This window comes from Rhineura floridana, chromosome 8, assembly GCF_030035675.1.
Source record: "Rhineura floridana isolate rRhiFlo1 chromosome 8, rRhiFlo1.hap2, whole genome shotgun sequence".
Classification (NCBI taxonomy): domain Eukaryota; kingdom Metazoa; phylum Chordata; class Lepidosauria; order Squamata; family Rhineuridae; genus Rhineura; species Rhineura floridana.
Genome location: NC_084487.1, coordinates 111,949,981 through 111,977,658, shown reverse-complemented (window position 1 = coordinate 111,977,658; position 27,678 = coordinate 111,949,981). Strand labels below are relative to the sequence as shown.

At 41.3% G+C, this 27,678-nt stretch overlaps 2 protein-coding genes across 5 annotated transcripts in view; one reads left to right on the top strand and one right to left on the bottom strand.

Annotated features, from left to right (window-relative positions):
• Nucleotides 1–333: 333 nt before the first annotated feature.
• Nucleotides 334–25,776, top strand: ARMC10 (armadillo repeat containing 10). Its single transcript, XM_061582097.1, has 6 exons — nt 334–845; nt 13,772–13,917; nt 15,852–15,986; nt 18,327–18,503; nt 19,543–19,614; nt 21,206–25,776. Exons 1-6 carry the CDS (start codon nt 335–337, stop codon nt 21,461–21,463), a joined length of 1,299 nt encoding a protein of 432 aa, XP_061438081.1. The 5' UTR covers nt 334; the 3' UTR covers nt 21,464–25,776.
• The window catches only part of NAPEPLD (N-acyl phosphatidylethanolamine phospholipase D), a 31,258-nt gene continuing 27,657 nt past the window's right edge, over nt 24,078–27,678 (bottom strand). For all 4 annotated transcript variants that reach the window (XM_061582085.1, XM_061582087.1, XM_061582088.1 and 1 more), the window contains one exon: nt 24,078–26,042. In XM_061582085.1, the coding sequence (XP_061438069.1) occupies nt 25,914–26,042 (129 nt within the window). In that variant the 3' untranslated portion in view covers nt 24,078–25,913. The remainder of the gene's footprint in view (nt 26,043–27,678) is intronic.

Genomic DNA, 27,678 nt, shown 5'->3' with positions numbered 1-27,678 from the left:
ACAACTTGTTCAAGAGTCGGAACAAATATTTATTTATTTATTTATTGTATTTGTATACCGCCCCATAGCTGAAGCTCTCTGGGCGGTTTACAGTAACTAAAAACATTAAAAACAAATACACAAATTTAAGACACATCTTTTAAAAAACAATTTAAAACACAATTTAAAAAATTAAAACAATTTAAAAAGATAACGACTCTAAACGTTAGGGGACGCTAAAAGCTGTCTTCATAAACGGTTTTACGCTTACTTGATTCTGATCATGTTTGGTTCTGTTCTGCTGTTTGTAACATTTTGGTGCCTATAGCAATGTTTTAGTGCGCGAAGGCTAGGAATGTCGATTGCGCCGCAAGGAGGTGGAGAAGCCCTTCTTCCAACCACCGCTGTTCTTCCAGGGCACCGAGAGGAGGCGCCCACATACTCACTTCCCGTCACAAGGCAGCATCATAGCATGGTCCTTCGTGTTGTTAATGGTCGCTTCCCCCTCGCTCTTCCGCCACCGATTGTCAGATTTCAGAACAACGAAGACCGTCGAAAGTTTTTCCTGTCTGATATGAGAGATTCCAGGGGGTCTGTGATGATAAGGACAGGGTTGGTGGGGCTGGCGGTTGGGGCTGGCGTCTGTTACTGTATTTACCGAGTGACCTCCAGGAGAAGCAAAAATCACGGAGCAGCAGCCGAAACAAAAGAGGGAAATGTTCAGGAAGAACGTGAATCTAGCCCAACGTCAGTCTCTTGTGGGGCACGCCAGATGGCCGCCCCAGAGAGCAGCTTGTTGCAGCAAGTATCGGGGATTCCAGTGATTTCTAGCATGGTCCGGGATGATTCTGCAAGTCTTCAGCAAGGTAAGCCTTTGGTCAATCGGAAGAAAGCCAGAAACTGTTTTCCTTTAAAATATATTTTCCAGTTAATAGGTTACTCAAAATCATGCCTTTTCAGTTTGGTGAAAATTCTAATACACGTATGAGACCTGTAACAAAATATTGCCGTGTTCCCCCACCTTTAGGGCTCCCACCAGCCATGCCCTTCTGCAGGATACTATAAGGTGTTTGGAGATCAAGGAGGCTATTCCACTCCCCTCCCCGGTTTTCTTTTCCAAATGACATTTTCCTTGGCTCCTCATCATGTACGGTCCTCACCCAAGTATCCTTTTTTGGGGGAGAAGGGGTTGCCACCTTATGTCTCTGTTCTTCTGCAACTGAGGTTCTCCCATGAGTGCTGAAACTAGTTTTTTCGGGGTAGAAACGCACTATGTTTTGCTGGTTCCAGTGTGTCTCCACCTCTCTGTCCTGAAAATGGGGGCACATGACTCTAGTCAAACCCCACCCCTTTTTACTGTAAAACCTGGGAGCAGTTTGAGTGCGTGTGTTTTTAATTCAGCTTCAAACAGATTTTGCAACTGACCTGCAGATCAACCCTTTCCCCCTCCAGGTATGGCTAATGGAAACACTTTGATCTGGTGGCTAGTGTTTTCTTTTCTGTTGGCACTCCCTACTTGAGGTCATCATTAGAGATGGTAATGGTAAAAGGAGCAACTTTAAAAGGTCAAGTTACTGGACCAACTGCACCATTTTATTGACACAGTCAATAAATCAATTTCCATAATTTGCCACAACTTCAATAGCCGTTCCATAATTATTGTGATAATTGCAATATTCCTTTGCCAGGTTTAAGTAAGTTTATCAGAGACATAACAAATTCTGGTATAATGAACCTTTAGCACCTTGTTCCAGTGCCAAACTCCCAGCTAGAGGGTTCAAGTGATATTTATATAAAATACTTTATCCATAATTTTTCCTAGGGCCTGTCCTGCTGGTGAGGATCATTCTTGCTAGGCAGTTTGGCATGCAGTCTAAGAGCAGAAGGAGAAATGTATTGTGCACGTCATCATACAATATATTTCTGATTAGCACTCCATTTTTGGATTGCTCATTGTGCAAGAGATTATGCGTCTAATGACACATAAACCTCTCTACAATTAGCCTGACCAAAGGCTTTACATGTCCCTCTTTCCTTTAAAGACTTTTTCATTTTTTTAAATGAACCTTTTTTGTTCAGACACCCATTCATCATACATTGGTAATTATTAGTTAACACGGTTGTTGTTTCTTATCTTGCACAACTCCTAATAAGAAACAACCCTGTTTCAAAGATGCCTCTCCGCTCCCCTTTCTTCACAGTGTATCAGAGGTGATCTGGAGCCAATTGGACAAATTCAGTGTAACTAAGGAAGAATCCAAGCCCACAGCCCTAGGAGGAAGGAGAACAAATGCATAGGAAATGTATGACTCTCAGTTTCATGACGACATGAAATGAAATGTAAAACATTCAACAACAAAGTTTACAGAACACATCCTGAGATGATGATGATGATAATAATAATAATAATAATAATAATAATAATATTTAATTTGTTTGTCGCCTATGTGGCAATTAGCCACTCTAGGCGACGTACATTAAAAGAGATAAAATACAATAATAACAGATGTAATCACATTAATAACAATAGGTAAAATACTGGACAGTCATCAATACATATAAAAGCAATTATAATAACAACATACAATAAATGACAGAATCATGGTGATTTACCCAATGACCTCAAAGGCTTGCTGGAATAGCCACGTCTTCAGGGCCTTGCGGAATACATCTAGGGAAGGGAAATGTCGAAGATCATATGGGAGGGAGTTCCAGAGAGTGGGGGCCACCACAGAAAAGGCCCTCTCCCTAGTACCCACAAACCTAGCTGTTTTGGTTGGAGGGATTGAGAGAAGGCCTTGTGTGGCTGATCTAGTTGGGCGGCATAATTGGTGGCGGTGGAGGCGCTCTTTCAGGTAAGCTGGGCCAAAACCATACAGGGTTTTAAAGGTTAAAACCAACACCTTGAATCGGGCCCGGAAAACAACCGGCAGCCAGTGTAGGTCAAACAACACTGGCATGATGTGATCCCGTCGGCGGCTGTTGGTAAGTAAGCGCACTGCCGCATTCTGTATAAGCTGTAATTTCCGGGTCGTTTTCAAGGGTAACCCCACGTTGAGCGCATTACAGTAGTCCAATCGAGAGGTGACCAGGGCATGCACCACGAGCGGGAGCTGTTGAACAGGGAGATAGGGTTGCAGCCTACGTATAAGGTGTAATTGATACCAAGCTGCCCGGCTCACAGCCGAAATCTGAGCCTCCATGGACAGCTTGGAATCAAGAACAACCCCGAGGCTGCGGACCTGGTCCTGTAGGGGCAACTTCACCCCACCAAACACCAGGTCAACATCTCCTAACCCTCCCTTGTCTCCCACAAGTAGTACCTCGGACTTATCAGGGTTCAACTTCAACCTGTTCCTGCCCATCCATCCACTCACGGATTCCAGGCACTTGGACATGGTCTCCACAGCCCTCTCTGGTGAAGATTTAAATGAGAGATAGAGCTGAGTGTCATCCGCATATTGGTGACACTGCAGCCCAAATCTCCTGATGATCTCTCCCAGCGGCTTTACATAGATGTTAAATAGCATGGGAGAGAGGATAGAACCCTGTGGCACACCACAATTGAGAGGCCAAGGGTCTGAAACCTCGTCACCCAATGCTACCTGTTGGCGTCTATCAGAGAGAAAGGACTGGAACCACCGTAAAACCGTGCCTCCCAATCCCAAACTCTCCAGGCGATCTAAAAGGATACCGTGGTCGACGGTATCAAAAGCCGCTGAGAGATCCAGGAGGACAAGGAAGGTGAATTCTCCCCTATCCAGTGCCCTCCTCATATCATCTACCAGAGTGACCAAGGCTGTTTCAGTTCCATGTCCAGTCCTGAAACCCGATTGGTATGGATCTAGATAATCCGTTTCATCCAAGTGTGTCTGCAACTGATTTGCCACCACTCTCTCTTTTTTTTTTTTTTTTCAATAATTTTTATTCAGATTTTCATAAAACATACAAGACAAAATCATAAAACATTCAAAGACAAAAAACAAAATCAAAAATAGTTAAACAAAAAGAAAAAAAGAAAAGAAGAAAAAAAAAAAAAACAAAAATAAAAAATAAAGAGTAAAATATTGACTTCCCATTTGTCAAAGATCAAATCAGTTATAAGTCTATAATATATAGCAATCCTGTCTCTTAAGTCATATTATAAAATCACTTTCCTCCAGTAGTTATCTTACTTAATCATCAAATCTCATAAACATTACTTTATTCTTTCCACAAAAAGTCAAAGAGAGGTTTCAATTCTTTAAGAAATATATCTATCAATTTTTTTTTTCCAGATAAGCATATCGATTAATCCATCTCATTACTAATTATGATAATCTTATTGTCATAACCATAGTCAAAATAAACATTTCAATTAATCCATCACATCAGAATCTGTTAGGTTCAGTAATTTCAGTAGCCATTGTTCTATTATCTCTATTAGTTCCATTTTCCATCTTCCATCTTCAGTAGTCTTGTTAAGTCCAGTAATTTCAATATCCAATCTTCCATTATCAGTATTCCATAATAATCTTGCTGTCAAAGCCATAGTCATATAATAAGAGTCTGATGGGAATTACCTCTATCCCAAATATTTTCTTGCCATCCATTCTGAATAAGTTGCTGAAATACTGCTGTAAAATCATATCTCTGTTCTTTTCTTCAAAATACACTGGGTCATCTCTTAAAAGTTTTTCCATTGTCACATGGCTGCAGTTAATTCCATAGATTTTCTCTATATTGGGCTCCATCACATCATTCCAGTCCAGAAGATAATCCATGCCATTGATAACTTTATCTCTAGAGTCTTCATTAATTTCTTCAGAGATAACATTGAGTTCCAAACAATAGATTTTATTTCTAAAGTCCATAGACTCCAAATCTTGTTCCTGTTCCACGTTTGTTCCAATCTCCGGGATCTCCTCTCTCACAGGGACCCCTATTCCAGTCTCCAGGGTCTCCTCTCTCACAGGGACCCCTATTCCAATCTCCGGGGTCTCCTCTCTCACAGGGACCCCTTCCAGGGTCACCTCTCTCACAGGGACCCTTATATCTTTAATCTCCTGCTTCATTTTACTCAATTCAATTTTCGTTATCTCAATCTCATTCATTATTCTCTGAAACATAGTTATTTCCAGATTCTCAGCCACTTTCTTAATTGCCATTTTAAAAGAAAAATATAGGAAAACCACTTCTTATTTCAGCAACAATTGGGTTAATACTCCAAACTTGGTGACATCACAGTATAAACAGAGCAGACAGCCTTATCTCTCCAATAGTTAAGTAAACAAAATGCAGTTCCCAGGATCGAAGCAATTAATGGCAATCGTCAAGAAACAGATTCGTCAAAATAAAATAGACCAAAAAGAGAGTAGTCTCAAAACAGTATAATATTTTTCAAAATAAAAATCTGGAATAGAAATCCCTCTTCTGTGTGTATCTTTAGAATGCAAATCCAGGACAGCTTTTTGCAACAAAAACAGAGATAAGCTATTAATTAGTGCGTAGCAGAGAGAAGTTACGGCTCCCCAGTGAGATGTCAAAAACCGATCAATCTGGCAAATCTCTTTTAAACAGCAACAATTTAAGTCAAGTAAAAGAAAAATATAGAAAGAAGGGTGCTTGCCTGTTAGTGCGTTCTCTCTTAGAAGATAAGATGAACGTTCGCTTTAACAGATAGAGCTTGCTGTTGAAAATCCGTCCCACCTTCGTCGGCTGGACCTCGTCCCATAAATTAATGAGATCTGGTCGTCCCAACAAAAATAGGCTTTGAGGTTAATCTCTTCGTTTCTCCCTACCCGGGAGAAGTTTAATCAGTCAAAAAAAAAAGAAAAAACTGACTGATATATCTGAATAAGCTTCTTTTGAGGCAGGAGCCCGTCTCAAAAGCAGGCACAGGCTAAGTCACCCTTCCCGGAAGTCTCCGATTTGCCACCACTCTCTCAATGACCTTGCCCAAGAATGGTAAGTTTGAAATTGGGCGGAAGTTGTTTAAAATCTGGGGATCCAAGGAGGACTTCTTTAAGATGGGTTTAATAATAGCCTCCTTGAGGGCTAGTGGCATAACACCCTCTTGCAAGGATGCATTAACCATTGCCTTGATCCCCTCACCCAATCTCTCTTTGCAGCTCATAAGGAGCCACGATGGGCAAGGGTCATTTAGACAAGTGGTAGGCTTTACAGATGAGAGCACCTTGTCCACATCCTCAGCAGGAAGAGGCCGGAATCGATCCCATTTGACCGGTTTGCAACTGGTTAACTCTAGCTCACTCACTGTATTCACGGCGCACGGAATCGAGCTCCTTAGGTGTTCGATTTTATCAGCAAAGTGCTTTGCCAATTTGTCACAGGAGGCCTTAGACTGTTCCAAGGGTTCCTGAGCAACTGGACCGACCAGGCTTCGGACCACCTGGAACAACCTCCTGGGACAGCACTCAGCTGATGCAATAGAGGCAGCAAAGAATTCCCTCTTTGCTGCCCTTACCGCCACCTGGTAGGCAGCTATTGCTGCTCTGACCTGTGTCCGAACATCTTCGGAGCGCGACTTCCGCCACCGGCGCTCTAGTCGTCTCACCTCCTGTCTCAAAGTACGCAACCGTGGTGTGTACCATGGTGCTACTTGAGTTCTATTCAGGGGGAGAGGACGTTTCGGAGCCACTCGGTCTAACGCCCCGGTGATCCTCTCATTCCATTCCATCACCGGGGCATCGACCGGGCGACCTTCAGCAGGTTCCAATTCTCCAAGCGCTGTCAGGAAACCATCTGGATCCATCAGGCGCCTGGGACGGACCATTCTAATAGGACCTTTACCCCTGCGGAGGGCATGCGGCATCGAGAAATCCATCTTTACCAGATAGTGGTCTGACCATGACACAGGGGTAAAAGAATTAGCCCCTAACTTCAGCACGCTACCCTCCCCTCCCGGGACAAATACAAGGTCAAGAGTATGACCGGCTACATGGGTGGGCTCAGTATTACTAAGGCGCAGTTCCCAGGAAGCCATGGTTTCCAGGAAATCCCGAGGAGCTCCAGTGAGAGTGGTCTCAGCGTGTATGTTAAAGTCACCCAGAACTAACAGCTCCGGGGACAACATTCGCACGTCTGAGATCACCTCGAGCACCTCGGCCAGGGAGTCTGCCGTGCAGCGGGGCGGGCGGTACACGAGTAGGATCCCTAAACTGCCCTTCGAGCCCAACCTCCAGTACATACAATCAACAAAGCTAGTCCCACGAAGGGGAGGTCTGGCAAAGAACAACGACTCTCGATAATTAACTGCCACTCCCCCTCCCCGCCTTCCAACCCTCGGCTGCTGTGCGTAACGGAAGCCTGGTGGGCACACAGCCCCAAGAATAGAAGCTGAGGCTTCGTCCAACCAGGTCTCCGTAATACATGCCAGGTCTGCACATTCATCCAAGATCAAATCATGAATGATAGATGTTTTTTGTGCTACAGACCTGGCATTACACATCAGCAGTCGAAGGTCAGTAGGAATCCTGCGTCCCCCAGCTTCCTTCTGGTTCTGGACAGACCTGGAACAAGGGATGGATATTATGTATCTATCCCTTGTTCCTCTCCGTTGACATGGTCTGCCCCCAGCACCATTCCAGCACCTGCCGCCCAATCTTGTTATACTTTGGCCCCCAACCCCTCCCTCCTCTTCCCTCCCTGGTTTACACATGCCCCTATCTCCTCCGCAATCAATCAACAAGCCCAGTTGAAAAGGTCAAAGATGTTGTAAAAAATATTAAGGGATGGGTAATCAGGTCCAGTAGGGTTAGTCAGTCCTTCCAATCATGTGACTACATATACATAAACAATCATTCAATACCTTCATACCACAAAACAACCAATCATACAACATTCACACCACACTAATCCATGCACACATGTACACAACACAACCAACGTTAAAATTAGTCCTCTTCCAACATACAACAGCATAACAACACTTCAGTAGCAGCAGCAGATGGCACCACGCCCACACGAGCAGCACCGTGCCCGAGCACTCCACTGGCGGCAGGACCGGCATGCAAGCAGGTAACGACAGGCGATGGCACGACCACAGCGTCTGCAGGAGGTGCTGTCCTTCACAACGTTCTCCTGCTGCTGCCGTCGCCGCCAGCCGGGCCGTAATGACAGCCTGGTCTCCTCCAGCGATGCTCTCACCACCGCCAGGCCAGGATGCCTCCTCCAGCGGTGCTCTCACCACCGCCAGGCCAGGATGCCTCCTCCAGCGGTGCTCTCACCACCGCCAGGCCAGGATGCCTCCTCCAGCGATGCTCTCACCACCGCCAGGCCAGGATGTCTCCGGCAGGACTCCACACTCAGCCGCTCCGTGTGGCGCTCTCTCGCCACCGCCACTCCACGCCAGCCGCCCCGAGCCGCGCCCCGAGCCTAACCAGCCTATCAGCTCTCCTGTTGGGCTATATTCAATCAGCGTCCTCCTCCACTCAAGACTGCTGAATCATAGATAACAAAGCATGGCCTACAGGGGCCTCTCACAAACATTCATCAGCAGTATTCACCCAACAGGGTGGAACCAGCTCAACAGTCAAAGTAGATGATAAACTTAAAATATCTTTTTGTCTTTTTCTTCTTAGTTCCACAGTGATTTAGTTATAGTGTGGGTTAACTCCTATGATGTTCCTTTCTGAGTTGTTTTTGGTTGCTCTCAATAGCAACCCCGGCTCTGAGCTGCTCTAAGCTGCTGTAGACGACCAACAGATACTACGCCACTCCCCGGCTGCAATCTTATATTCAAGGCTGCTCAGTGGCGTTTTATAATCTCATCCAAGACAGAGTGTAATTAAATAAAAACTCTTAACTTACACTCTCCTCGGGCAATGTTCCTTTATAGGCCCCTTCCCAGCTGCAAGCAAGTGCTGTTTTGGAGTTGGAAGACAATGTTTTGGTCTTTGTCACAGGAGAAAGGAGAAAGCGTGCCTCTCTTCGGCTCTCCCGGCTGCTAACCGAGATGTGGGGAAGATTGCATAATTTCATTTTGCTTCATAAAAATTCAGTTAAATAGGACTTCATTATCATTGCCATTTTGTGGATGGGACATTGGGGATGAATTTGCCCACTGCCACCAAAGTGTATCTGTATTTTAACATAGACTCTATCATGTTCATGTCTAACATACTTACTGTCATTGGGGTATAATGACGTGGGAGAGAGCTTTTTCAGCTGTGGTCCCCAAGCTTTGGAATACTCTACCCCAAGAAGTTCACTCTGCTCCCTCCCTGATGGTTTTCCAGAGACTTCTGTAAACAATCTTGTTCTAGAGAGCCTTTGGGAGGGACTGAAGGTAGAGCCTGACACTTATTTTATGCCTTCTACGTTAAATTTTACCTTTGTAGTCCCTTTAGTACCAATCCCTATATATATGTATATGTGTGTGTGTATAGATATATATTGGATTTTATGTATTTTAATTGTATTTTATGTATTTTAATTTATTTTAATGTTTTTGTGATTTTACTGTTTACAATTTTATTATGTACATGTTTGATTTTATTTTTGTAAGCCGCCCTGAGTGCCCTGTTATAGGGTAGAAGGGTGGGATAGAAATATTTTAAATAAATAAAAATAATATTTCATGGAGTGACAGCATAAAGGGCACCACAGGCTTAAAAGGAACATGGTTGTTGGAGTCTACTACCGACCACCCAATCAAGAAGAAGACCAGGATGAAACTTTTGAAAAGCAAATTGCCATTGTTTCCAGGAGGCATGATGTACTAGTAACGGGGGACTTCAGTTATCCTGATATCGGTTGGGAGACAAATTCTGACAAACATGACACTTCCAAGAAATTCCTGATAACTTTCTCCTACAGAAGGTGGAGGAAGGAACTAGGGGATCAGCTATCCTTGACTTGATTCTAACCAATAGAGATGACTTAATGGATGAAGTGGCAGTTATGGGAACTCTGGAGGAAAGTGAAAATGTTGTACTTGGGCTCTTGAATTTAAAGGAAGCAAAAGCTGAGAGTAGCCATATGTGTACCCTGGAATTCAAGAAAGCCAATTTTAATAAATGCAGAACATTTGGCAAGCCACCTTAATGAGAAAAGGAGCCCAAGATAGGTGGGAGTTTCTAAAAAAGGAAATTCTAAAGGTACAATTGCGAACAAGGAAAAAAGGTGGAAGACAGCATAAGAAGCCAGTGTAGCTTCACAAAAAACTTAGAGATGATCTGGGGGGAAAAGGACATATAGGAAGTGAAAGTAAGGCCAGGCCCAAAGGAAGAGTACAGACAGCATAGCATTTCAGGAAGGTTAAAGCTGAGAATGAGCTGAGGTTAGTGAGGAATGCTAAAAGCAGCAAAAAAAAAGCTTTCTTTAGCTACATCCATAGTAAAAGACAGAGAACAGACATAGTGGTACAGCTCAATGAGGATGGCAAAATGGCAACAGATGACAAAGAAAAGGCAGATATGCTCAATTCCTACTTTGGCTCAGTCTTCTTCCAAAGGAGGATCCCTGATCCTCATGGTAAACATGAAGTTGAAGGGGCAGGATTGCAGTTTGAGATTGATAGATAAATGGTCAAGGAATACCTAATCATTTTGAACTAGTTCAAATCTCCACGGCTGCATCCTAGAGTATTGAAGGAATTGGGTGAAAACTGTTGGAACAGCTGTCTATTACTTTTGCAAAATCTGGGAGGATGGGTGAAGTGCCTGACAACTGGAGGAGGACTAATGTGTCCCTATCTTCAAAAAAGGCAAAAAGGAGGAACCTGGAAAGTACAGACTAGTTATCCTGACATCAATCCCTGGGAAAATTCTGGAGCAGTTTATAAAGCAGTCAGTCTGTAAGCACCTTGAAAACAGTGCAGTGATTACTAGAAGCTAACATGGATTTGTCAAGGACAAATCCTGCCAGACTAATCTTATTTCATTTTTTGTTTGAGTAACCTCCCTGGTAGACTGTGGGAATACTGTGGACATAATATATCTTGACTTCAGCAAAACCTTTGACAAAGTGCCCCATGATATTCTGATTAGCAAGCTAGCTAAATGTGGGCTGGATTGAACAGCTATCAGGTGGATCCACAGCTGGCTACAGAATTATACTCAAAGAGTGCTTATCAATGGTCCTTCTCAAACTGGGGGGAGGTAATGAGCTGGATACCACAGGACTTAGTCCTGGGCCCAGTGCTCTTCAACATTTTTATTAATGACTTGGATGAAGAGGTGCAGATGATATAAAATTGCACATGATACAAAACTCAGAGGGATAGTTAATACCCTGGAGGACAGAATCAAACTTCAAAGGGAACTTGATAGACTGGAGCACTGGGCTGAAAACAACAGAATGAAATTGAACAGGGATAAGTGCAAAGTTCTACACCTAGGAAAAAGCAACCAAATGTACAGTTATAAGATGGGGGATACTTGGTTCAGCAATACTACATGCGAAAAGGATCTTGGAATTGTTGTTGATCACAACCTGAATATGAGCTAACAGTGTGGCTGCAAAAAAGGCAAATGCTATTTTAGGCTGGATTAACAGAAGTATCGTCTCCAGATCGTGTGAAATACTAGTTCCTCTCTATTTGGCACTGGTTAACTCTCATCTTGAGTACTGCATCCAGTTCTAGACACCACACTTTAAGAAGGATGCAGACAAACTGGAACAGGTTCAGAGGAGGGCAACAATGATCAGGGACTGGAAACAAAGCCTTATGAAGAGAGACTGACAGAACTGGGCATAGGGTTGCCAGGTCCATGACCTGAGACTGATCCTGTATCTTTAGGAGAAGAGAAAGTCAGCCAAGTACAGGTGTTCTTGCAACACTGTAATGGGAAAAACCACATGGTAGAATACTCCCTTCCCCCCTCCACAATTTTTAAAGATACAGAAGACTTCTTGGAGGCTGGGCCTGGCAACCAAGAGGTCTTCTGTATCTTTAAAAGTTGGGCAGGGGGAAGGGAGAATTCCACCTTGTGGTTTTTCTCATTACAGGGTTGCAAGAGCACCTGCACTTGGCTGACTTTCTCTTCTCCTAAAGATACAGGATCAGTCTCAGGCCAAGAACCTGGCAACCCTAACTGGGCATGATTAGTCTTGAGAAGAGAAGGTTCTCATTCAGGTTCTCTTCTTGGTTGTCCCAGAGTGCAGGACACGGAATAATGGGCTCAAGTTGCAGGAAGCCAGATTTCAACTGAACATCAAGAAAAACCTCCTAACTGTTAGAGCAGTACGACAATGGAACCAATTACTGTTGGGTATGCATTAAGTTGGATTCCTGCATTGAGCATAGGGTTGGACTCGATGGTCTTATAGTACCCTTCCAAGTCTACTATTCTACGATTCTATGAAAACCAAAGAAGAGGGATTTAAAATACCTAATGTTATTTTAAAAAGTAGTTGTGTAACTATTTTAGTTGGCTATTTACTAAGTATATACAGTATATATATATATATATATATATATAGGCCGTTGCTAACATTCTTCAAAGGGGTGGGGAACTTCAAGCCTGAGTGCCAATGCCTCCCTGTCTGGCCCTTGGAACTCTCCCCAGATCACACCCATCATTGGCCCTGTTTTACACCCTGAGTGTTTTTGCCTTGCTGAAATGTGTCCTTGAACTCTGATAATGCCTCTCGTTTGTCTGGATGGAAAATAGAGAAGGGTGTGTGAGCCTATGTAGAAAACTAGCCTGTTGTATAAAGGTAAAATTTACATTTGTTGTTCCATCTGCATTTACCTCTGAGGGTGTATACCCTGTACCAATTTGGTATTTCCAGCCAGCAAGTAGAGGCCTAAAGCAAGCTGTTATAGCCTTAAGTTAATATATATTCAATATGTATTTGTTAGCAAAGCCTGGAGGCTTGCATTCCCCTTTCAGGCCCCAGCATCTTTGGGTATGTCAGATCACCTCATAGCCACCCGCAGTCTAATCTAGGTGTTTTAATGAGGATATGATGGCTTGCCCAGTATGATGCTGGGAATGTATCTTGTTAAGTGTAAAGGCATCAAAGGAGCCCAATTAGGCATAGGTTCAAGTATATGTTTATTAGTAGGCAGTTTATAGTTGGCTTGCCTAGTATGATATTGGAAGGCACCTTGTTAGACTTCAGAGAGTCCTGATAGGCATAGGTTCAAGGATACAATGGATGGGTCGAAAGGACGGTCAATGAGCAGATAGTGCAGCTGTTGCTTGTTAACACACGAGTCAAGTAACGGTCATGCTTGTTAGTAAATATGGAGATAAAAGATGGTAGGTATGTAGTTTGCCAAGAGAAGATGTCAAGGTGCTCCAGGAAAGATATTATAGTTTTCTAGCAATTAGTCTGCTTTGAAGGTGTTCTGTGAAAAGGTCAGAACAGCCAATTATATGCAATATATTACTTCAAAGTGTATAATCTCATTAATCATATATGTAACCTCATGTGTATGCCAATGATATGTGCCAAGATTTATGCTATATAACCATGACCTGTGCCCAGTATGGGTGTTCAGTCTCTGACGTCCGCTACTGCAGAGCGGTGGGACTGATCCACTTTTATTGGGAATACTTGGCTGAATGCTGTAAGTTACTCAATAAATTTTAACTCTTTGTAAGCAAACCTCTTGTCTGCATCTCATCTCTGGTAATCCAAAACAACCCTGAAGGTACACAGAGGGCCACATGACAATGGTGGGTAGGGCCAGAAGGTTGCCCAAAAGGAAATTCAGCCCTTGAGGGGGAAAAGGTTTCCCACCCTTACTCTGCTCCAAACCCCTCTCTTTCCTTTCCCCTCCCAATTAAATTACTACTGTAAAAATGGTTAAATTTTGCTGTATTTCTAAAATTAACAGGCATGGATCTTTCAAAATCAGCCCACGGTCTGGAGGCACACCATATACAGAATCTTATTAATTTACTTGAATCTACGAAAGATCCCTCAATTCAGGAGCAAGTCTTGATTACACTGAGCAACAGTGCTGCATTCTCGAATAATCAGGTTAGTATTGTTCTTCATTAAGTATAAGCAATGTATAAAGAAAAGAAAAATATAAAAGACAAGCAAGTAATAATTATGTGAAAACTAAGTAAAACAATGTAATTTATTTTTTGAGATTAGGATAATCTGATCATAAGGTGGGGTATAAATCTTTAAAATAAAACATTACTGTATCCTACTACAAACAAAAGGGCTATCTTAGCTTCTATTTTATCATAGAATCATAGAATAGTAGAGTTGGAAGGGGCCTATAAGGCCATCAAGTCCAACCCCCTGCTCAATGCAGGAATCTAAATTAAAAGCATACCCAACAGGTGGCTGTCCAGCTGCCTCTTGAATGCCTGCAGTGTTGGAGAGCCCACTACCTCTCTAGGTAATTGGTTCCATTGTCATACCGCTGTAATAGTTAGGAAGTTTTTCCTGATGTCCAGTCAAAATCTGGCTTCCTGCAACTTGAGCCCATTATTCCGTGTCCTGCACTCTCGGACGATCGAGAAGAGATCCCAGCCCTCCTCTGTGTGACAACCTTTCATGTACTTGCAGAGTGCTATCATATCTCCCCTCAGTCTTCTCTTCTCCAGGCTAAACATGCCCAGTTCTTTCAGTCTGTCCTCATAGGGCTTTGTTTCCAGCCCCAGATCATCCTCGTTGCCCTCCTCTGAACCTGTTCCAGTTTGTCTGCATCCTTCTTGAAGTTGGAGACCAGAACTGGACGCAGTATTCAAGATGAGGCCTAACCCGTGCTGAATAGAGGGGAACTAATACTTCACATGATTTGGAAACTATACTTCTGTTAATGCAGCCGTATATAGCATATACTTAACCATACATTTTTCTATGACAGATATAATACACAACTTCTGAAGCTTAAATTACACAAGTGACAGAATCCTAAGCAGATACATAGTAACTTGCCCCATCTCAACACTAGGATTGCCTTCAGACTGTCACTATTTTGCAGGAGGGATTCAAGCGCATACAGGAACTTTAGGTTTGCACAATTAGGGCTCTGTTGCTGTAGCGCATCAATTCCAGACTTTTTGGACTTCAGAAAGTGACAAGGAAGGGCACTGAAAAGTATAGGTGAATCAATGACTAACAAGAAGACATATAAACATCCCACAAGCAAATCAGGATGAATGCAGCACAAATGCTCATTGTTATTAAGGATAGAAACACACTCACTGTTCTGCAGGTTCCAGTGCGTCACCACCTTCCTCTTCTGAAAATGGGGGTACACAATACTAGTGAAACCTTGCCCCTTTTTACTGTAAACTCTGGTGGGATCAGTTGAGTGCGTTTTTTTTAATTCAGCGTCAAAGAGATTTTGCAACTGATCAGCAGATCAACCCGTTCCCCCTCCACGTGTGGCTAATGGAAATGCAACCAGTATGTTCACAGCCATAACTGCCTTGCAAACAAATTAGAATGTATGTTCAATTAAGAGCAGCTATAATTTAACCTCTGCGTAAGCTTTGTGCAAGCAAATCAGGATGAATGTTCAATAAACAGGTCATCTGAAGGGGGCATCGACCTTGTAGAGGAAATGGGAAAGTGAGTTGAGAGAGTACTTTGCTATATCTTCATGAGAAAAGAGTAGTAATTGACAAGGATGATCCAAAGAGCCCCATGTGCAGAAGGCACTTGCATCTCTCTGCCTTCGTCTGTGCCATTGAGAGAGAGTAACCTGGTGGACAGGAGTGATTTGGGAGAGGTTGGAAAGGGGGTTAAATGACTCTCTTCATATCTACTCTTGCTCCCTTCCTTATAGTAGATAATACGAACAGAGTTATTTTCACAAATCGGAAGGAATAAAATCCGACTGCTTAATTGCATTCTTTGTTGATTCAGGCAGAATTCACATTACAACGAAGATACATTTTATTTTACTCCAGAAATTAAATTAACATATGGCTTTTTTTTTTAATTTGTAGGATATCATTCGAAATTTAGGTGGCCTTGCTGTTGTTGGAAAAATGCTTTCCGTTCCTGTCACTAAAGTTAAAGAAAAAGCACTAAATGCTCTTAATAACCTGAGTATGAATATTAAAAATCAAGAGGAGATAAAGGTAACTCTGTAAAAATAACCCTGTAACAAGACAATTTATGTGAATAAATAATGAAATTTATATAAAGAATTTTTAGTGCAATCTCACATGTTCAAATCAATGAGAGTGTTCTGATTGGCTTCAGTGTAATGTTGACTTTGCCCTTAATGTAAGATATTGATGAGATAAATACTATTTATTATTATAATTATTACTTAAAATATGTATATGCTGCTTTTCAGTTTAGAACTCGCAGGGACAGCTGTCAATATCATAAGCAATTTCAAACTAAAAACAAAAATGAGCATAACTATATCTTCAACCAGCAAAGCCACCAGTAAAAGTAAAATATCAACAGGTTAAAACCAGCTAGTTGATAGGATGGAAGGTCTGGGCAAATAAAGTATTTTCCTGGCATCAGAAAGACATAATATTTGATGCCAGGTAAGCCTCCCTTAGAAGGGCGTTCCAAATGCAGAGCCCCACAACTGAAAATGCCCTCTCTCTAATACTACCTGCCTGACTACAGAAGGCAAGGAGACTCTTAAGAGGACCGCTAATGATGAACAAAAAAATCTTGCTCAAATCCACATTAATATACATTAAGTTTTGATACTGTTCCATTAACAGTATGTTGTAAGTAAATGTGACGTGCCAATTTTAGTAATGGGTGTTCAGATTTCATGGTACCTTGAATTGGCATGATGAGACATAGAACTGTAGGTATAGATGGTGTTACTGCTCTTGCATCTATTAAGGATACCCCTGAAACAGCTGAGAAGAAAAGATAGAACTATAAATTTAGAATAGGCTGTTAACTAAAGGATTCTTAACATATTTTGCCAATAGTTTAAATTAGTATCATTCTCTATACCTCATATCGAGAATAACATATCTAATATATTTCTCAAAACTTATGTTCAACAACCATGCATATTTTCCATAGGAGGACTGCCATCAAGCGGGTTATAGCTCCACCTATCGTCCGAAGGCAAGAATGTTTTTGAAGTCAAGACTAGGGGTGTCAGGCCCCTCCCACTCTCCCGTTCATTCTTGCCTTCGTCCGTGCAAGTTGGATATATAGCTTAGCGTCTAGATAAGTTTTTTGTGTACTTGTGTGACGGTGTGGAGGTTTTGTGTGTGTATTCCACGTTATTTCCTTCCCTCTGTCTTTTACTTTAGAGTCTGTGGGACTGACTGTACTTTGTTTGTCTTTGTACTTAAGGGGGATCCCCTTTTTGTCTATTTTTTTCCCTCAGTCCCTAGCTATTTACTGGGAGACCGCGGCTGCGGTTCTCCCTTCCTAAGGCAGTGGACGCAGCCTTATTACGGGAGCTTGCAGCTCCAGCTCCCTGCCTAGCCGAACGGTGATTCTGGGAGACCGCGGTTGCGGTTCTCCCTTCCTCAGCTGGCGGACGCAGACTTAATCCAGGAGCTTGCGGCTGCAGCAATCTGCCTTGTGCCGCCGCTCTTTTTTCAACTCACCGCCTATTTTCGCGGCAGCTCCCTTAGTTTTTTCTCCAGAGCCTGCGGCTGCGGCTATTTTTACTTTCAGTGTGCCTTTCTGGTTGGGGCTGCCCCGCCTCCCCCGGCTCATTCTGCGGCATTTTAAATCTCGCCGCGACTGCCTTCGGAGCCTGCGGCTGCGGCTCCTTATCCCCCCCTCTCCCCTCGTTTGCTGAGTCTGTCCTGCGGCTGTAGAGATCCGGCTCGCTCTCTAAGCCGTGATCGCGCTTCTCAGCCCCGCGGCTCCAGAGCGTTTTTTTTTTAAGACCGTTTTTTGAGCTCGCTGGTGCTCCCCTGTGACCGCCATTGCTTCTTCATCACCCCAAACCTTTCTGATTGGCCAATTTTCCCACTCTTTTCGCGGGCGCCATTTTGTTCCTCCCCCTTTCTTCCCGCCCTTTCTGTTTGGTCCTTTCTATAGTAAAGGATTCTGTTGGAGGCCTTTTTTGTCAGTTTCTGTCTTTTCTGTCAGTTTCTGTGTGTATGCTGCAGAGCAGAACCTCTATAATCCTGCTATAAGTTCTTCAGCACAAACTGCTGCCTGAAGCTGACTATTGAAGCTGTTTCATGTATCCAGCCTAGTTGGAACTGTACATTCTGCCCCATCCGTGGCCGTGTGCAAAGCCTGTTTGGAACTGTGCATTCTGCCCCATCCGTGGCCGTGTACCAAGGCTGTTTGATCTGTACATTCTGCCCCATCCGTGGCCGTGTACCAAGGCTGTTTGATCTGTACATTCTGCCCCATCCGTGGCCGTGTACCAAGGCTGTTGAAATTGTACATTCTGGTAACAGCTGGATTATTACTGGAAGTGGTTTGTTATAATCATGTTTTTGTTGTTTCCCTCCTTTCCTAAGATACATATTTCCAAAGTCTGTGAGGAAATGGATTCTTCTCCCTTGAACTCTGAGCTTCAGCTAGCTGCACTTCGATTTGTAACCAATATGTCTGTTACTAATTATTATCACTATATGATGATTCATTCCATACCATGCCTTCTTCATTTGCTTTTGGAAGGAAATGAAAGAATACAGGTACTATATGCTGTCCTATCTTGAGTTAAGAGGAAAATCTTTAGTAATCTGCTTTTCTGGTCTGCAGGATTCTTTAGTATGCTGTGTCAAAATTACTTTGAAAATAAATACTAGGCATGCAGATAAATATAAAGAGGGTAGAAAATGTTTATTTTATTTTCCCACATCTTTTTGAAAAGTAAGGCAGTAAGCCTTTCTGAGCTCCAGCCCCCAGCCATCTCAGAAAAAATCTTAACCATGATTAGACAAATGGTTTCAACTACAGCACCAAAGCAATTTGCTCGCTAATCATTCACAGGAAAATATCTTAACTGTAGTCCATTCAATGTTCTTTTGTAAATTAAGAGAGTAACATATTAGTACCACAAGATGGCACTCTTTGATTCTCAGCATTTTTACCATGTATGCGAAGACAATAACAGAGTTTGTTTTGAACAGTGTGGAATTCATTAGCTGTTTGGATTACAGACACGCATGTACTGTTCAGTATTAGAAGAAAGCAAGATGCTCTGAGAATTCTATGAATACTTCTGAAAAATGAATATGAATTTAATGTTAAGAATGGATGCGAAGAAGGTAGGGTCTCAGAAAACAATGGATGCCATCAGCAACCCTGCTGCTTTGGAGTCAGTTTACATTTTGTAGCTCAGATTAACTTTGCATTGCTGCTGAGAGTGCAACACTGATAGCCCATCTTGTACAAATTTACTCAGAAATAAGCCCCATTGACGTTTTATCTTGGTAGGACTTGTTTCCTAATAAGGGCAAATTCTTGTTACAAGAAAGGTGGCTTATAAAATTTTGCTATTTTTTCTTGTAACTTTTTTAGAGATTGATTTTACTATCATTATCTTGAACTGCCAGGAAAAGTAGGATCTAAATTAGTTAGAATATTCTCTGATGATCTTTTAACCTGCAGTTTGTAAGTTGCCTGGTAAACCTTATGGAAAGGCAGGATATAAGTGTATTTCCTCCTTATTTTAGGTATGGTTTTAATTTCATAGTAGATGAGTAAAATTAACTTTTTTCTACATTATAGGTTCAGGTTCTTAAAGTGCTTGTGAATTTATCAGCAAACCCAGCTATGACTGAACATCTTCTTAATGCTCAGGTAAAGCTACTTTATATGTGTCTTCCAAATATTGTGTGAATAATCTTGATTTTAAAAAGCTTAAAGCTGAGTGAACAGAGGTAGGAAATAGTCTTGGATAGTAGCTGGAGATTCCCTAAGATGCATGGTTCTCAAAACTTGAGTAGGACTGGTGTAGGAAGGTTCAGAGGGTAGTAGAAAATTTCTAGAGCCCCTGATGGAGTATGAAAGTGATGTAACGTATTCTACCTGTTCAGCAATGAAACCATGCAGATGTTCTGAAGTTTTAAAACAAATCTCCATGCAGATAACTTCAGGATTTGACATGTTGGCTAATTCTGACAGTGCCTTTTTTGCATGAAACTTGATGCCCGTAGAATGCTGTAAGTTTGATACAAGGCAGTATATCTATAAGTGTAGATTTAGCTTACTTTCTTTTTAATATTAATTGTAGTAATTTAGTAGTTATTCTAAAAACATGGCTTCATCAAAGTGAAAGACTTGCAACTAGAATATTTACCATCAGATTCTACACTAGTCCTGAAGAAGGCATATACCAACTACTGCAGCAGTGAAATTAATACAAATCATGTTCTTCAATCTGTATTGCAGACAGATGTATCAACACAAATGCTTCCTAAAGTACTAAATAGAAGTGTGGTACTTCCCAATATATAAATACATAAAAATCAATGCACTGGATGAATGAAAATATTCGTACCCTTCTAACTAGCATTGTGCTTTTGAAGTGGGAAAGGAAACTTTCCAGACAATTATATTCTAGCGTTCACATAATTTTTCAGGCTCAAGCAAAAGTCCACTGTATAGAAAAGGAAGTGTGCAGTCTGAACTAGTCCAAGATATTCTTGGCATATAGCAGTTAAGGGTTGTATCCAGTGCTCGTTCTGCTCAGAGTAGACTTATTGAAATTGATTTAAGTTAGTCATGTCCATCAATTTCAATGGGTTTACTCCAAGTAGAACTAGCATTGGATACAACCCGGCAAAGCAAGCCAGCATAACTCGTGCTGGAGCAAGAGAAGCTGGTGTAAAGTTCCGCCACACCTAATTGTCATGCAGGAGCCTCTGGGTTGGCTGAACGCTGGGACAGCTGGGAGCTGCACGCAGGAACCAGAAAGTAAAAGCCTGCTGTCTCAAACATCCCTCCCAGGGCATAAGCCTTGAGCATTGACTTCTATTGTATTTATTTTCTTAGACTGACCTTTTTCCCAGCCTGAATTGGCATGTGAAGGAATGCTCCGAACATGAGTTGAATGTGGCCTAAGTCCCCGCACCTCAGCCCCTCCCAACACACCCCTTTTTCGGGCCTTACGCTAGCTTATGCCAGCTCCATTGTGCTGGTCTCAGCAGAGCCAGGCTGAGGGACTTATGCTGGTATAGTGTGGCTGAACCGTGACCCAGCCGGAGATCTACCTCCCCTCTGCCTGGAGTAAATGCAAGTTGAGTTGTGCTCTGACACTGTTAAGGCCTTCAAAATTACTTTGCTATAAGGTGTATGATGTGGATTTTTAAAAAAGGTATTCCATTTACTTATAATACTTTTTCCAAGACCATTAATAACCACTTCTTGTATGTGTATTTTAATCTTTTAGGCACCCTTCCTGTTATCTCTGTTTGATAGCTGCATAAACAAAGAAGTTTTGCTCAGAGTCCTGGTGTTTGCCACAAACTTAACAAAGCATATGCAAAGAGACAAGAATATTATGGTTCATCATCACAGTGAAGATTCAATTTTTTCTGTGCTCTGGGGGAATCCTACAGAGTGTGCTCATAAACTTGCATCTTTATTGTACCATCATGACACAGAAGTAAAAGAGCAAGTTGCACAGCTGATAATGCAACAGTGCTGAAACTGGAGATTGCTAAACCCTATATTCAAATACAAATTTTTGTATGAAGGTTGTCCAGATCTAGGAACCCGATACACTTACTATTTATGAATGTGGGAACTCTAATGTATAGATAGCCTATTCACTGTAAAGGAAGAAAAGTAGTAGAAACATGTATAATGCTGCTTCCAGCCCTGATGGAAATGTATATATGTACAGTATATATGTACAGTGGGGGAAGGAACTGGCAAACCCACCCCATATATACGGACTGCCTAGTAAACGTCGCAAGACGTCACCCTAAGAGTCGGAAATGACTCGCACTATAAGTGTGTGGACACCTTTACCTTTTTTTTACAGTATATAGTGGAATACACATGAAACGTTAGATAATATTGTTCAGCTATGTTGAATACAATTTATAGTGCTAAATTGCTGTAGAAATGTTTCGGCCATACCTTATAACTCTCTGCATGTTCTGATTTGAAGCTCTTCCCACGTCTCAGAAGCCTGACTAACTTCACTTAGAAGTCGGGCATTTAGCGTTGCTGGTCTTGTGCTGTGGAATACTCTTCCAGCAAAGATTCGGCAGGCACCCTCACTAACTTGCAGATGTCCCTTTTGAAAACTTTTTTTATAGTGACAAGCTTATTCAGTTTATTTTTTTAAAAGATGAGCCATCCATTCTTATTTTATGGTGTCTTATGTTTTATTGTGTATATATTGTTGTACACTGCCTTGATATTTTGAGTGGATAGTATTAAACATTTTTTATAAATATTATTCTCAATATATAATATATAATAATCTGATCCTATACTACTTTGTTAATCTTGCACTTGTGTGGGCTTCCACACATAAGGAGCAGAAAACTTCATAGAGGTGTGAAACTACCACCTCTATTGAAGTGGATGAGAAACAGCTGGTATAGCGATACCATTTACTATGAGCATGCCATGTTGTATGTGTTGGCATTTGCTGTTGCCCATACCATCTTTTTATACTGGTGCAACAAGCATTAAGATAATCAAACTGTGTGCTTAATTATTTTCCTTTCGTTTAACCTGAATCTGCTACTCCCAGTTAAATTTAAAACTCTGGAGGGCAGTTAATTTTGTTGCAAAGAGGATCAGATTCTATGGATAGTTGAGTTTACAGGGTAGAAGACTTACATCTCAGTTGTGAAACATTTCATGAGTCATAAAGGGATGTTCTTATTATTAAATGTTATTTATACCTCGCCTTTTGGTCAAAGGCCCTCAAGGCAGCTTACAAAGAAAAATAAACACAAGTATAAAAATACAATATAAAAATACAATAAAAGCAATACAATTTACAAAAATTAAATTAAATAACAAATAACATTATAACAACAAATAAAATTAAATAACAAGTAATATTATCATTACCGGCACTGCCAAGAAAGAGGAGGCGGTGTTAGCAGGGGCGGCAGCTCCCAAGAGACAGAAAGGTGACAGGCATTTGTTACAGCGAAGCTGTTTGCTGTTTCAATGTTGTCTTCCTCTCCATGTCCTCGGGCTCACTCAGCTGCTGCTCCCCAGGCTTATGGTGCTGGTTTATGTCGGGGGGCGGCTGCGGGAGCTTGGGCTCGGGGCCCTGGGCTTTCCCTGGAGCAGGAGGAGGAGGACGCGATGGCAGCAGCTGTTGAGCGGGAGGCCCCGTGCCAGGTTGTTGTTGAGCAGGAGGCCCCGCGCTATTTTATTATATAAGAAAATATACTTTGGGATTTTTTTGGTACTTAAAACAGACTTTAACCCTTCAGAAAAATAGTTAAAATAAAAAACAAAGTCAGAAATATAAAATGTGAAGTCAGAAATATAAAACTGAGACTTTCTCTATGTAATGAGTATACTGTGCTTTTTATATGTGACGTTTTCCCTTAAGTCTGTTTTTATAATGAAATTGTAGAAACCTGCATCAGCTAGAATGTCTGTTCAACTTCTGTTTTCCCAGGAGTGTCCTATGTGGCCCAATAGCTTGCATATGAACTTCTGAACAACCTCCATTGAGTGAGAAGCATAAAAATACCAGTGTGTCCAAAGCCATCATTTGTTGGAGTTGTGTGTAGAGTAGCTCAGACCCATACACCTGCAGAAAATGTAAAGTAACACTTCAAAAAACAGAAGTGCTGCTGTACTTGTTTTTTTGTAAAAAAAGGAGTATCCACAGACAAATTTCTGTAGTGATGTAAAACTGCAAATAGTATATATTGAAATACCATTATGTACCTAGAGATAAATTTTATAAAGCACAAAAATAACTTGGAGAGAAAAAGGAATGCAGTTAAATGAAATTGACTCTCAGAATAAGAAATAATTGAAATGGACTGCCTTCAAGTCGATCCCGACTTATGGCGACCCTATGAATAGGGTTTTCATGGTAAGCGGTATTCAGAGGTAGTTTTACCATTGCCTTCCTCTGAGGCTGAGAGGCAGCCCAAGATCGCCCAGTGTGCTTCATGGCTGTGTGGGGATTCGAACCCTGGTCTCCCAGGTTAGTCCAACACTCTAACTACTATACCACACTGGCTCTCCAAGAAATAATTAGCCAAGTGATATTAACATAACAATTCAAAAAGTATTATTCAGTAAAGTAACAATTTCTGAGCAAGAGAAATCTTTTATTTTGTAGATTAGTTTTAGTAGTTTAACACAAGTATGTTTGGCCATGTTTATACAATGCTGAACAAGTTTGTATCATGCTTTTTCACTTTTATAATCAATCTGTTTTTCACATAATTCTGACAATTCATTTAGGAACTCAGTTAACAGCAAGGAACAAAAACAAAAAATAAGCTAAGGAGATTTCAGAGAACAAATGGATGGTTTCAGTTATATAAAACAATTTGCTTATTCTCAAATACTATTAGTATTCAGGCCTATGGCAGAACAATTTTACAGTGACAGCACAATGCAAAATGTACAGGGATTGGTCAGCAGCAACAGAAACAGGAATTTTTTTAGTAGTTAGAACTCTTAAAAGGCACATTTCATTATATAATTTTAAAACTTGGCTCTTACGTTTGCAAATGAAAATGTACAAGCATTCAGTAAAATGTGTTTTAGCCCTAATTGTGTTGGGAGACTCCAACAAATCTATAATTTCAAAAGCTATGAAGGCACAGGGCAAACCCTCAGAGTGATTAATCTGCTCAAGGGAGATAACGGGCTGAGACGATTCACACTATGCTGCAATACTCAAACACATTTTAGTGTGACTACTGTGTTGGTTCTAGCAGGGTAGTGTATTTTCAACTGGAGTATTCTATTTAAGACTGGCTGGTTCTTCAGATTACAACCTAATTCAAAAATGATGCAAGCCCCAGTTATCTTTTCTTCTGTTAAAACAGTAATAACTAAAGCAGCAATCCTAACCCCATTTAGCTGGCAGTTAAGTCCCACTGAATTAAATAAGACTTATTTCTGAGTAGTCATAGTTAGGATTACACTTTAAATATACTAACCTAAACACATACTAGAGTGCAAGCTTTATTACTGTGGGCTTCATACCAGAGTAAAGATGCACAGGTTTAGACAGTGTCTTAAGTGTCATCTTTGTAGGATAGGGAATTGTATGTAAATGAAGGTTCAGATCTTAGTTACCAAAAATTCAAGGTATTTCAGTGAGACCTTCCAAGGAAGTGCTTTTAATTCATGTACAAGGATGTTATCTAGTAGTCAGCTATGAACCCACACATATAATTTTCAATAGAAGCTAAAATGGTAAAATGTCCTAATCCTACCAAATTCCTGCTGATCGGGTGATTGGAGGAATGGATGGAGTACTTTGACTGGGCACCCACCCCCATGATGCAAGAAGGGGTCCCATAAGCACAGCAATGTATGCAGTGAGCTAATGTGCATATGAGTCTCTGCGCTGAAGGCCACTGCTGTGGGAAATTTTTGCTCACCTATACAGCAGGCTTAGATAAACCAATTTCTATTCACAATTTGATTTCTCTGACATGAGGATATGGTCTCTGTGCAGTAAATCTTCATGTGAATGTAAGGCTTCTGTTTTTCAAGCGTTATTTTCCCACTTTTAAATCTAGAAATCCAATTTTTTAAGGGGATGGGGAAAGGGGAGTGTTAAAGCACTTAGCAGTTCTATGGTGAGGGCTCTTGTGCTAAGGAGGACTGGGTGCACAGGCCCTGCTGGGTCTTCTGGATTCTAGCCTAAGTAGTTAATTGCCAGACAATGAGTTCTAGTGGTTTTGAAGAGATGTACTTCACAGGCAATGTAAGCTGCTTATTTACAGGATATTTGTAGCTAAGTTAATGCCATCTAGTTGTTATTTCATTCATTTATTAAAAACTTGCAATTTTACAAGACTGTTATGCAAAGATAATTAAACTCCTGAATCTTAAAAATCCTGTTCAAAATTTTACAAAAAGGTATCAACCTTAATTTTTTCCAGATGCAACTCATAAGAAATTGTATTTTTCTATTTTTATTCAAATCCATCTTCATTAATATTTAAGTCTCGTGATTCTCCATGCTTTAAAACAAAGAAATCATCTGTTTTCAATCCATATCTATCCAGAGCTTCATTCAATTTTGCCGGAGGTTCCAAGTAGTACTGTGGAGAAAACAAGCAGTCAGTATTAGATAAGTCAATAGTTTAAGCTAGCCTTTCCCAACCTTTGGGTCCCCAGATATTGCTAGACTACAATTCCATCATGCCTGAGCATTGGCCATGATGGCTGGGGCTGATGGGGGTTGTAGTCCAACAACATCTAGGGACCCAAAGGTTGGGAAAGGCTGGAAGCTATTGTGAAACAGTTTTACAAGCATAATAAGAATATTTTGGTCTTACAAATTTAGGGGGAATTCTGGTTCTAATAAGATTTTTCTTTTTCCAGCTGAAGTCCTTGTGTAAGTTCTGTGTGTGATTACCCCTTAATGAATACCTTGTATTTCTGTGAAATTTCTCAGCAATTATTATAAAACTAATTCTGCTACTTCAGGACCAGTCAATTGCTCTGTGTGATTGTAGTAACCTGTCCAAGCAGGGTACTCTGGGATTGAAGAAATCCCTGCTCACAGGAGCGATGTTTTCCATGAATAAATTTCTTAAATATTACAACAGTTCATGAGAGCAGTTGTCTATACATACAGTAGGGCCCCGCTCATATGGCGGGTTCCGTTCCGGACCCCCGCTGTAAAGCGGAAATCGCCATAAAGTGAAACCCACTGACGATAATGGGACGCGTTGCATGAAAATGACGTCAAAATGGCACACGATGGAAAAAAAACGCCATAAAAATGGAACAAGCACCTTAATGCGGGGACTTTCCCTAATTGAAAGCCGCCGCATTAGCGAAGCGCTGTAAAGCGGGGCCCTACTGTATCAAAACCGATATGTAACCTCTTGCCAGTGAATGATCACATGCAACTTATTGTAAGCACAATCTTTCTAATCAAGTATATGAAATGTAGTTATAAGAACAGCTAAACACTAGTATTAAAAAGTTATGGGGCACAGCTCAGTGATGAGTCAACAGTATGCCTCTGCATACTGAGAAACATGAATGGAAGAGTCCTACTGTACTCATGTCTTGCTTGTGGGTTTCCCATAGGCATGCTAGACTAGATGAGCCTTTAGTCTTATCCAGCCAGGGCTTGTCTTATTCTTATGATAGAGAATACGCTCTGCATAAGGCCCAGATTCATGCTTCAGTTCAGAGCTCTGAGGCAGCAGGACAAGGTAATGCCTTTGACTTTGGAGGGGCAGTCAGAGTAGACAATACAAAGTTAGCCAAAAAATAGTGTAACCCAACACGAGACTGAATGTGTTTATTAGTAGTTATCTAATGTCACAACCATATTGAGCTATTCCTAAATTTACAATAACTGCAATTGTCAAGCACCAGCCCAAAAGTATATATCAATATATGTTTACATATTTATTAAAGTGCTTGTAAATGGATAGAACCGTGTCAGCGGGAAATAAACAATGCCTACCATCCATTAACCACTTGGGCTGGCATAATTGATTTATCCAAGTCCAGCAGTCTAATCTTAAACATTAGTGCAATAAATTAAGTACTAAAATCCAGTGCTCCCATCATTTTTACTTCATACATTAGCAAGGCTAACAGCAATGCTAACGACAGAGATTTGTGTAAGTGATTTTTTGTCAATAACTTTTAAATAATATTGTGGCCTTTTTTAAGATACAGACATTTGCTAGCAGAAGTCATTTACATCCCAAA

Bases quoted from the DNA above. Each gene is read 5' to 3' on its own strand.
- ARMC10 (XM_061582097.1), top strand. From the start codon at position 335: ATGTCGATTGCGCCGCAAGGAGGTGGAGAAGCCCTTCTTCCAACCACC. The intron at 18,504-19,542 runs GTACTATATGCT...TCTACATTATAG, and splicing joins AAGGAAATGAAAGAATACAG to GTTCAGGTTCTTAAAGTGCT. The intron at 19,615-21,205 runs GTAAAGCTACTT...TTAATCTTTTAG, and splicing joins AACATCTTCTTAATGCTCAG to GCACCCTTCCTGTTATCTCT.